Source organism: Pongo pygmaeus, chromosome 17 (genome assembly GCF_028885625.2).
Source record: "Pongo pygmaeus isolate AG05252 chromosome 17, NHGRI_mPonPyg2-v2.0_pri, whole genome shotgun sequence".
Classification (NCBI taxonomy): domain Eukaryota; kingdom Metazoa; phylum Chordata; class Mammalia; order Primates; family Hominidae; genus Pongo; species Pongo pygmaeus.
The window spans coordinates 38,509,605-38,522,039 of NC_072390.2; the positions used below are offsets into that span (position 1 = coordinate 38,509,605).

General features: G+C 43.8%; 1 protein-coding gene across 3 annotated transcripts in view; it reads left to right on the forward strand.

Annotated features, from left to right (window-relative positions):
- The window catches only part of TTC39C (tetratricopeptide repeat domain 39C), a 118,902-nt gene that overhangs the window by 90,284 nt on the left and 16,183 nt on the right, over window positions 1-12,435 (forward strand). For 2 of the 3 annotated variants that reach the window (XM_054460804.2, XM_063653500.1), the window contains exon 7: window positions 10,659-10,752. In XM_054460804.2, coding sequence (XP_054316779.1) covers window positions 10,659-10,752 — 94 coding nt within the window. Of the gene's footprint in view, window positions 1-8,915; window positions 9,203-10,657; window positions 10,753-12,435 lie in introns of those variants that run through there. The other variant, XM_054460806.2, reaches the window with a different exon arrangement.

Here is a 12,435-nt window from a genome sequence, read left to right on the forward strand (position 1 = left end):
TGAGAACATAAGCTCCACGAGGACAGAGACTTCGTTTGGGCCACTGCTTTATCTCAAATGCCTAGACCAGTGCCCAGCACTTAGGGAGCAGGGTGTTTATATATGTGTGTGTGTGTGTGGTGTGTGTGTGACTGTGCATGTGTGTGTGTGTGATGAATGAATACAAAGTACAGTCTCTTGTTCTTTTCCTCTCAGTTGTGCTGTGATGATGGTTATGTTTCTGTAGCTCCTGGACTTTTGTCAGAATGGGAGCAGCCATATTTATGGCATGTGGAAACAGTTCCCTAATTATGCAAAATTTATGAATTCCACATCCCCAGTAGTATTAAAAGCTCCATCTCCCCCATCAAGGACTTTCTAAACATAACTCTAAAACCAAAACATATTAAGAAAAAGATTGATAAAATTGATCAAAAGATTGATAGAATTTACATAAAAATAAACTTCTGTATTTAAAAATATCATAAGCAAAGTTCAAAAGAAGGAAAAAAAACCCTGGATGCTAACCTACTAAAGGTTAGCATCTTTAGTATAGAAAGAGTTCTTTCAAAATTAGGACATAATGGAAGGATAAATAAATAAAAGCACAGAAAAAGAAAAATGCCAAAACACCTAAGCTGGGAAGTCAGGAAATAAGATATACACATGGCCAATAACATGTGAACCTTGCAAAAATCCAGGAAATGCAAATTAAAACAACATGGAAAAATGGTTGGCTAATACTGAAAACATTCAGTGTGAATAAAAGGTACAGGGAAATTGACCCTTTACAAACTGTTGGTACATAGGGAAAGTTGATAAAATCTTTATGGATGATGATCGGGTATTTATACAAATTACTGTTATAATTTGCCAACCTAAGAGGGAAATAAATGTATTATATAGGCATGCATATATGAAATACATAAGTGCACACACACACATGCCTGCATGTACACATACACGCACACACACACTTGTAGGCAGGCACCACACTGGCCCACCTTCGTCACCTGTGAGGACTCCAGTGGTGGCTTCTGAGTGGGGTGTGGGGAGCCCTGTGACGTGCCTCACTTGAGTCGGGTGCTCACCCTTGCCCTTACTCCAGAGAAAGACACTTCCATGCCACCACATGGTGATGGTGGGCAGACGTGAATGGATCCCCAAAGAAGGGACACCCCGACCGTTGGTGTCTTCGTTTCCTACGGCTGCCATAACAAAGTATCACAAACTGGGGACTTAAACAACAAAAATGTATTGTCCCCCAGCTCTGGGCTAGATGTCCAAAATTAGAGTCAGCAGAATTGGTTCCTCTGAGGGCCGTGAGGAAGAGCCTGTTCCATTCGTCTCTCCTGGCTTCTGGGGCTTGCTGGCAAGCTTTGCCATGTCCTGGCCTGTAGAAGTGTCACCCCCATCTCTGTCTCTGCCTCCGGGTGGCGTTCTCTCTTTGAGCTGGCCTCCGCGTCTGCATTCTCCCTCTTTGTGAGGGAGTCAGGACCCAACCTACTCCAGTGTGACCTGATCTAAACCTAGCTCATCACATCTTCAACAACCCTTATTTCCAAATAAGGTCACATTCTGATGTAGGGTTTAGGACTTTAACATGAATTTGGAGGGACACAATTCATTCCATAACGGTTGACATCCAGTGCCAGTTAGTGTCTCCCCACAGGCAACTGGGCGTTTCTCTCCCTTTTTATGCAGGTGCCATTGGTGCCCTGGCCGCCTCCAAGTACACCACCTACACGTTCTTCCAGAGGTCTCAGAACAGAAAGATTCTCACACCAAATTAAAATGGGCTGGAATCACGGAGTTTAGTGAATTGATGTAAATCGCTCAGTGAACAGCCAGGGGAAAAAGAAAGCATCAGTTAGCACTCTTAGGGGAGGCTGCAGGCGGGGTGGGTGGGAGGACTGTGCGACCTGGGTGCTGGGGTGTGCAATGTGCAGTGTCCTCCCTTCCTGTGCACATCCCTCTTCCTCACTGATGTGGTTAGGAGGACTGGCGTTGAGAGAGGGGGCCTGAAGGTGGAGGGTATCCTGGGCTGTGGCACATAATTTATCAGAGACCCATGGGGATGAGTACACCTGGCCATAGTGCAGCAGACTGATGGACAGCCATGGGTTGTTTTGTTTTGAGATAGAGTCTGGCTCTGTCACCCAGTGCAGTGGCACTATCTTGGCTCACTGCAACCTCCACCTCCTGGGTTCAAGCAAGTCTTCTGCCTCAGCCTCCTGAGAAGCTGTCATTACAGGTGCATGCCACCATGCCTGGCTGATTTTTGTATTTTTAGTAGAGATGGGGTTTTACCATGTTGGTCAGGCTGGTCTCAAACTCCTGACCTCAAGTGATCTGCCCGCCTCAGCGTCCCAAAGTGCTGGGATTACAGGTGTGAGCCACCATGCCCGACAGGCAGAGGATACCTGGCAATGTAGTCTGGGCCAAATCCCCAAAAGAACTCGGCCTTGTTTCCATTTCTATTCTTTTCGCAACTCTAGACGTGGAACCTTTTGCTGGGTTTTATTGGTGTTTTACTGGGCAGAGGATACCTGGTGCCTGAATGGGTGTCACCAGTGGATGGTCGAATTAAGACCTCATGAATATTAAGTTCTCATGTATATTTAGTATTCTAAATATTTAGTGTTGTTTGTATGTTTAATCTCATGTCTAGTCCCAAATACCTCATGAATATTAGATATTTCTTAGGCCTTTCATCCTTCTCTAACACACACACACACACACACACACACACACAAACACACACATGCACACTTTACTTTCTGAGTGCTTCTTTTATTCTAAATACATCTCATGAATTTTGCCTATTCTAACTGATATGTTTTGGCTGTGTCCCCACCCAAATTTCCTCTTGAATTGTAGTTCCCATAGTCCCCATGTGTCATGGGAGGGGCCAGGTGGAGATAATTGAATCACGGGGGCAGTTTCCCCCATCCTGTTCTCATGATAATGAGTGAGTTCTCACGAGATCTGTTGGTTTTATAAGGGGCTTCTCCTCTCCTTTGCTCTGCACTTCTCTTGCCTGCCACCGTGTAAGATGTTCCTTTGCTGCTCCTTTGCCTTCTGCCATGATTGCAAGGCCTCCCCAGCCATGTGGAACTGTGAGTCCATTAAACTTCTCTTTTTTGATAAATTATCCAGTCTCAGGTATTTATTTATAAGCAGTATGAAAATAGACTAATACACTAACAAACTTTTGTTTTTGAGACAGGGTCTCCCTCTGCCACCCAGGCGGGAGTGCAGTGGTACAATCACAGCTCATTGCAGCCTCAACCTCCCAGCTCAAGCGATCTTCCCGCCACAGCCTCCCAAGTAGGTGGGGCTACAGGCATGTGCCACCAAGCCCACCTAATTTTTTGTGTTTTTGTAGAGATGGGGTTTCACCATGTTGCTCAGACTCTAACAGGCTTTTTACTTACTAGTTGCTTAAAACATCTTAAAATACAATGTGCTTATGTTTTACAAACTGCGAACTTATTTATCTAACAGATTTGAACATTCTCAAAGGCAAATGCACATCAAAGCTGTAGAATTGGGGAACAAGGGACTATTGTGTTCTGTGATTTGTCCCTGCAACAGTTACCACTTGTCTGATGTTTAACCCAACAGATTGAAGTGACACCAACATTATTTTAACACCAGCAGACAAGGCTCTGAACTGAAACCTTTGTGCATGTGAGGTTTTTGTCATTTAGTGTTAAATATGATTTGGAGGTGGCACAAAAGGAAACTGCTCACTTGGGAAGCAGAATCTTGTGTTACAGATTCGGGGAGGGCTGGAATTTGACATCCCTTTGGCAATATAGTCTGGGCCAAATCCCCAAAAGAACTCGGCCTTGTTTCCATTTCTACTCTTTTTGCAACTCTAGACATGGAACCTTTTGCTGGGTAGCTGAGTTCAGCAAGTCCTCTCAGGTATTGCTGGTGAGCATTTTTCAATAGAACAATAAGGAATATTAGTAGACCCCAGGCTTCATGTGTTGACTGTGAAAATCATTCAGACTTTTTTGTATCTTCATATTTATATGTTGAGATCTTTATATAGGGCTTTAAAAGTATATTAGTATGGAAATATCAAGAATAGCTTGAATTTTTTAATTGTGTGGAAAATGTCACCTGTAGTTGCTCCATCTCTTTATAGTACATGGTTTATTTCTTTTTGTCCCTTCTCTTGCCACAGAACACGCATGTGTTTGTTTGGATATCAGGCAAGCGTACATTCTTGTGTATTTATGATAGAATCTTAAACAGATCTTAATTATGCCTGTTAGATAAAATCTGGAATTTCTCCTGGTGAGTCTGAAACAATTGGTAGGAAACTTAATTGCCATTTACTGTGAGTGTATGTTCAGAATGTTGGAAAACAATATTGTGGATTATTTCCCACCACTATTAGCAGGTGACACTTATTTTTAAAGACAAGGTACCTTTCCTAAGAGTATTATACTTAAATGAAATTTATTTCAACATCCCAGCTGGGTGCTGTGGCTCATGCCTGTAATCCCAGTGCCTTGGGAGGCCAACACAGGAGGACTGCCTGAGGCCAGGAGTTTGAGAACAGCCTGAGAAACATAGCAAGACCCCTGTCTCTACAAAACAAAACAAAACAAAACAAAACACAAAGTTAAAAAATTAGCCAGATTTGTGGTGTGCACCTATAGTCCCAACTACTCAGGAGGCTGAGGTGAGAGGATTGCTTGAGCCCAGAAGTTCAAGGCATTCCATCCTGGGTGACAGAGCAAGACCCTGTTTCAAATAGTAATAATAACAATAATTAAACTTAAAAATTAAAAAATTCAACATCCCCTGAGAATATAAACAAAGCAAATTATTTCGTAAGGTTCAAACTTCTGTTGATTATAAAGTTGGCCTAGAATTGGGCAGTATTGTCTAAAGTCTAATATTCTTTGTTACACTGTGTGGCCATTAAGAAAAAAATTTAAATTATGGCGATTTAAACATTTAATTATTCAGTTGAAACGCATGGCTTTAAAAAGTGAACTAGTTATTTATATAGTTCAGAGCACAGGAAATATGAAAATATTTGCAGCTGGTTCTGCAAGTCTGGCATTATCCTGATAACCAAAGAGTAAAGCACTAAATGAAAAATGATTGATCATGCATTCCCAATATAGAAATTCTAAATAAGCTGGATGCAGTGGCTCATGTCTGTAATCCCAGCACTTTGGGAGGCTGAGGGAGGTGGATCACCTGAGGTCGGGAGTTCGAGACCAGCCTGGCCAACATGGTGAAACCCTGCCTCTAATAAAAATCCAAAAAATTAGCAGGGTCTGGTGGTGCACACCTGTAATCCCAGCTAATTGGGAGGCTAAGGCATGAAAATCACTTGAACCCAGGAGGCAGAGATTGCAGTGAGCCGAGCCAAGATCATGCCACTGCACTCAAGCCTGCACAACAGAGTAAGACTCTGTCTCAAAAAAAAAAGAAAGAAATTTTAAATAAATATTAGCAAATTAAATCCAACATTGTAATTTTAAAATGCTATATTATGACCTAGTAGGACTTATTCCAAAAAGGCAGCCATGGTTCAGCCTCAGGTAATATGTTCCTGTTATTCCCTGCATTAAGGAAATAATTGATAAAACCATACAGTCCTGTCAATGGTATTTAATGTACAACTCAATCCAGATTAAAAAAAAAACTATTAGTAAGCTATAAATGGGAAGGAAATTTCTTATTTAGTAAAAAATGGCATCTACTTGCAGCAAGTCCTATTTAATGGTGAAACCATATTTAATGGTGGCCTCATTAAAGACAGCAGTGCAGTGTGCTGTTATAATTCAGTATTCTAACTGGTGCTCCTAGCCAATTAACAAACAAATTTGTTGTAGAAGAAGAGACAGTACTGTCACTTGCAAATTATATTTGCCTCCATGGAAAATCCAAGGAAATTAAATATATATATATGAGAGAGAACTCCTAAGAGGATGATATTGTGACATACACAAAATCAACTTGCCAAAATCCAGAGTTTTCCCACATACCAGCAACACTCACTTAGAGAATAAAATGGAGCAACGAATACCTCTTACACTTGCTAGAAGAACTAAAAAATACCTAGGAATATACCTACAAGAGGGCAGGCTGGAATAACTGGAAAAATATGCTCCATCTTTAGTAACAATGCCATGGCTGCAGATTATGGTGGTGTGAATTTGTCAATAAATATGCCCTACTTAATTTGGCAAAGGTTTGCGCTTTGTGTTCTTCATGGCTTTTGCTGGAAGCAGATAAAGCTAGCCAATATTGTTTCTCATTTTACTAGTGAGGAAACTGAGGCTTGGAGTGGTTTTTGTGACACAGTGTGTCCAGGTATAATTAATGAGACAAAAGCCTAGATGGCACTAAGTCAGTCCTGGCCTAGTGGCTTTTTAATACCTGCCCATTTTAAAGAAAATGCTTTTGAGGTCGGAGTATCTGTATTTCTTTAAAATTGAACTGTGAATCAAGTATCCAGTTGAAGATAATTCTTTCTCTGGTCCATAGTGGACCAGAGAAAGACTTTTTTTTTGAGATGGAGTCTCGCTCTGTCACCCAGGCTGGAGTGCAGTGGCGCTATCTTGGCTCACTGCAACCTCCACCTCTCGGGTTCAAGTGATTCTCCTGCCTCAGCCACCTGAGTAGCTGGGACTACAGACACGTGCCACCATGCCCGGCTAATTTTTTGTATTTTTAGTAGAGACGGGGTTTCACCGTGTTAGCCAGGCTGGTGTCGATCTCCTGACCTCTTGAGCCACTGCGCCTGGCCTCTGTGAGAGTTTTTATGATGACAAATTAATATCATCATGGGCTGGGCACGGTGGCTCACACCTGTAATCCCAGCACTTTGTGAGGCTGAGGTGGGTGGATCATGAGGTCAGGAGTTCAAGACCAGCCTGGCCAGTATGGCGAAACCCCATCTGTACTAAAAATATAAAAATTAGCCAGGCGCAGCGGCACATGCCTGTAGTCCCAGCTACTCAGGAGGCTGAGGCAGGAGAATCTCTTGAACCCAGGAGGCAGAGGTTACAGTGAGCCGAGATCACGCCACTGACTCCAGCCTGGGTGACAGAGCGAGACTCTGTCTTAAAAAAAAAACAAAAAACAAAAAATAAAACTCTCACAGATCATTTTTTGTTTTAAATATTTTTGGTGAGACTGGGCATGGTGGCTTATGCTTATAATCCCAGGACTTTGGGAAGCCGAGGTGGGAGGATCACCTGAGCCCAGGGGTTTGGGACCAGCATGGGCAATGTAGTGAGACCCCTGTCTACAAAATATTAATTAAAAAAAAAATTTAGCCAGACACAGCAGCGCATGCCCATAATCCCAGCTACTTAGGAGGTTGAGATGGGAGTATCGCTTGAGCCTGGGAGATTGAGGCAGCAGTGAACTATGAATGCACCACTGCACTCCAGCCTGGGAGACAGAGCAAGACCCTGTCTTTAAAAAAAATATATATTTTTTGTGGTGAAAAATATGGGAAAATCTGTTTCAACTGTGTTAATGGCTGTTCATCATAGTTCCTCACTCAATGATCAGGATAGAACTAGAATGAATTCTGTAGTTCTGCTTGCTCTGAGCATAATGCCATTGAGCTCCACAACCTGGTCTCAGTGCTTTCAAGCCCTCTGGAGGTTGTGGGGAGAACCCTTCCTTGCCTCTTCCAGCCTCTGGTGGCTGCTGGCCTTCGTTGACTTGTGGCAGCATCACTCCAGGCTCTGCCTCCACGGTTGACAGTGTCCTCTTCTCTCCTATGTGTGTCACTTTGAAGGATACATGTGATTGTATTTAGGGCCAACCTGGCTAATCCAGGATAATCCCTCTCATCTCAGGATCCTTGACTTAATCACATCTGCATACACACTCCCCAAAGAAAGCACACTTTTTAGAGGCAGTTGGGGCAGAATTTTGACTACTAGTCAATTGTTACCTTGTTGACCTTGACCAAGCTCCTTAACTTCTTTGAACTTTACTTTCTTCATCCGCAAATGGAATTAATACATACCTACCTCAGAGAGTTTGAAAGGGTTAAGAGAAATGATTTGATTGAAATACTACCTGGATTTCTTTTTCCTTTACTTAGATTCAAAGCTTTGTTTGGACTCATCTTTTTATCTCCAGAGCCTGTCTCTGGCACATAGCGGTTGCCCAGTAAATGTTTCCTGATTAATTTTCTGTCCTCTGAAGGACAGCGTGCTGTTGCACTGTCATGTACTGTGGGGGACAGCGGGGGCGACAGCTCGGTGGTGATGGCCCATCTGGAAACATTCTGTATGTGAACTATGTCATTAATTTAGCAAAGTGAGAGAGATGTGTGCAAAGCTGAACCCCTAATGCTGTGGTTTCTGTATAAATATGCTAAATGGAGTGCATATCTGATTCAGGAAAAGAACTGTTGATCTCAAAAGGGAAAAATTAAGACATAGGGTGTGACATGAGTGTCTGGATACCTACACACGCACTCATGCACACATTCCTGCGTCGTAAAGGATTGATTTTTTTTTTTAACCTTGGTGTTTTGTATTTGAGTTGTGTGCTAACAGTCAGTGTCAATGTCTGCCTTCCGAGCTGCCTTCCGATTCCCATTGCTGTGAGGTTTCCTCCAACTGGACGTTAAGTTACTGAGAACAGGAATCAGGGATGCGGTGGTGCGTGTCTTCTGTAGCTACCTGGTCAGCATTCATAAACGGTGATAATGGATTGAATGCTGCAGTTTCAACCTTCCTGACAACAGAGGAGAGTGTTACTTTGGGGCATGAACAGTTATTGATCCAGCTGGGCCTTGGTTAATGAGTCATTTGGCTTACAGTGTTCCCGAGTCACAGGCTGTCCTGAAGATCACCTGCTGACTCATTGGTGCCCTTGTTTCCCCGAGGCCTCCTGCAGTGACGTGCCGAGGAAAGGAGCCCAGGTCTGCGGGTGGGGGACCCGTCCTCTGAGAAGCCTGCAGCTTCTCCTCCAGGACCCTTCCACCCCACCTGGCTGGCTGTGGAGAGAACGGGCAGTTGAGAGCATTGGAGGGGGAGGGAGCATAGAGAAAGCAGCAGGAGACACACCTGGAAGCCCAGGGGAGGGAAGTCCACTTCCCTGCAAGTGTAGGGCAGTGAGAGGAGCCCTGGCACCAGCAGAGCAAGAAAGAAATGCATGCACCGTTCAGAATAAGCTGTCAGGTTGTCTGGGTGTTTAAGATTTATTTATTAATGATACATGACATTTAGCATTTCTCAATGCCTAAGATTAAACTAATGCTTTGAATCCTGATAATGCTTTTGAGCTGTTCCTCTTGGGTACTTGTGGCATCGTGTTGGCAGACCCTGAGTGAGATCTTTAGTGGAGGGAAAATGAAATGTATTTAACTGGGAGTAAGCAGAGCAGACATTTGAGAGTTTGCTGGGTCCCGGACAGTGTTATGTGAATGAAAATGTAGGAAATGTAATCTGGATCCTCAGGGAATTTCTGAAGTGTTGGGAGAGGAGATTTGATGAGCAGAAGCAATTGGAGAACAGCATTCTAGGGTATAGAAGCAAACTATCAACTGTATGGTGAAGAGCTCACTGAGGACCGGGCTAATGGAGTGGCTTTGTGCATTCACTCAGTAGCGACTGAGAGACTTGTGGGCCAGGGCTGGGTGCACACAGGGAGATGAAATATAGTCCCTTCCCTTTCCACACCTATGTGGTAACAAGGAGCTAGATTAGCAAACAATTAAAATCCAACACGTCCTACTGTACAAGTATGAGAGAATGCTGAAGGAGAAGGTGGGTGCGAGCTGAGCCTTTACCACCTGAGTGAAGGAGAAGGTGGGTGTGAGCTGAGCCCTTACCACCTGAGCAAAGGAGAGAATGCTGGAGGAGAAGGTGGGTGCGAGCTGAGCCCTTACCACCTGAGTGAAGGAGAGAAAGCTGGAGGAGAAGGCGGGTGCGAGCTGAACCCTTACCACCTGAGCAAGGAGAGAATGCTGGAGAAGGCAGGTGCGAGCTGAGCCCTTACCACCTGAGCAAAGTAGAGAATGCTGGAGGAGAAGGTGGGTGCGAGCTGAGCCCTTACCACCTGAGCAAAGGAGAGAATGCTGGAGGAGAAGGCAGGTGCGAGCTGAGCCCTTACCACCTGAGCAAGGAGAGAAAGCTGGAGGAGAAAGCAGGTGCGAGCTGAGCCCTTACCACCTGAGCAAGGAGAGAAAGCTGGAGGAGAAGGCAGGTGCGAGCTGAGCTCTTACCACCTGAGTGAAGGAGAGAATGCTGGAGGAGAAGGCAGGTGCGAGCTGAGCCCTTACCACCTGAGCAAGGAGAGAATGCTGGAGGAGAAGGCGGGTGCAAGCTGAGCCCTTATCACCTGAGCAAAGGAGAGAAAGCTGGAGGAGAAAGCGGGTGCGAGCTGAACCCTTACCACCTGAGCAAGGAGAGAAAGCTGGAGGAGAAAGCAGGTGTGAGCTGAGCCCTTAGCACCTGAGCCAAGGAGAGGCTCTCTGTGCTTAGGTTAATTTCCCAGCTGTTTGGGGGCAAATTGGAGTATTTTCCTAGCAATCTTTAAACCACTGTCTTCTATACTGCTTAACCTATTTAAAATAACTATGAAGGAAAAAGATGCTTTTGAATTATGATGATTGTAATGTTGTCGACAGATCTTAGCTGGTAATTCTGTTTTCCTTTTCTCCTTAGTGTCAAATCAACAGTGCCTTGACGTCTTTCCACACTGCTTTGGAACTTGCAGTAGACCAGAGAGAAATTCAACATGTCTGTCTGTATGAAATTGGTAAATATGAAATGTCTGTCCAGCCTCTTGTTAGGAAGTAGTATTAATGCAGTATTTTAGCTTTCATGCCATTCGGTGTGTGTCTGTAAAACGCTTGGTGCCTTCTGTAGTAAGAAGGACTTCACTTATTCCCGTAGCACATGCAATGATACTTCTCTCTGATTCTCATTACGTTATTATAACATTTTTTCTTTACAGCATTTTGATTTTTTTAGGATAATAGGTGATGTTAAATGAATTGATTAAATGACCAGAAATACCTTACTGGACTGCATTAGAATTCAAAGGTCTTTGTTCCTCCTTCCCACCAATGTTTACTTGAGAAGAAAAATAAGAGACAGGAGATAGTTGGACTCAAATCCCAGTATTTTTCACCAACTAGCTCTGAGACCTTGGACAAGTTGCCCAAACTTTCCTAGCCACATAGTTGCCATTGGAGTTAAGGTGCCTCCCCTCGTAGCAGCTGTGAGGTTTAGATGACATGACATGTGAAACCTCATGCAGGGGGCCTGGCACAGAAGGCCCTCCATACATGTTAGTTGCCACCTTCTGCTTCTCCCTTACTGGAGAGACAGTCACAAACAAACCTGGAAGGATTTATCTGCCTAAGATTTTCCCCATTCTCCTCCGAAATTGTTGCTATGGGTCTTTGCCGAATGCACTAAGACTCTGATCCTATTACATTAGTAAATGCAAAATCTTTCTGTGTAACAGTTTCTCCATTGTGCTGGGAAGAGTAAACACAACTTTGAACTTGAAACAAAAAAAAAATTTTAAATAAGGGACTCAGACTTTTCAGAGTTTCAGCTCAGCTAATGCTACAAGGTCACATCATGTAGCACATAAAAAGGAATGACAGAGGCAAAGAGAAAGGAGAAATGATGAGATAGTGATGAGACTCCAAAGGGAAATTGAGACTTAAAAAGCTTTCTGCAGAGGGACAGGGAAGTGGAGACAGAATGCTCAGGGAAGCAGTTGACACCTGTCAGTTTGCGGGGGTCGGGCCCTGTGCTGCCGGCCACTTGCTTTGCCTGCTGTGGACACAATTGTCTCCCTGAATCCTTTTAAGGAAAACTGAAAACCAAAAGATTGCGAACTACCCAATAAACAATATTATGTTTTAAATGCCTGTTGTGGTTTAAAAAGAGGAAATGATGTGTAATGCAGTGGAAAATGTGTTTTTGTGTCTTCTACACTCTGCTGGAGGTCTGCTTAGTAGCCATAATATAGAATGAAATGTGTTTCAAAGAACTTGAATGAAAAACTCTAGCTTTGATGGCCTTTTGTTGGTGCATCATTTCAAGTCCTATGACAGGATAGGATGTTAGAGCAGAAGGAAGCTTAGAAATCACCCAACCCAGGCCTTAGGAAGGTTAACTCAGGAGTTGGTAGTAACTTGGGCTTCCGATTCAGGCTCAGAAGCTTGAGTTAGTACTTTTTCCTGAGTTATTCTTGACTTATTTCTGAGTTATTCCTGACTTATTCCTGAGTCAGTGCTTCCTTCCATCTCTATTTTGTATTTAATTCAAATCTTTCTCCGCTATCTATGCTAGGATAAAAATAATCAGCCCAGGCCGGGCACGCTGGCTCATGCCTGTAATCCTAGCCCTTTGGGAGGCTGAGGGGGCAGATCGCCTAAAGCCAGGACTTCGAGACCAGCCAGGTCAGCATGGTGAAACCCCG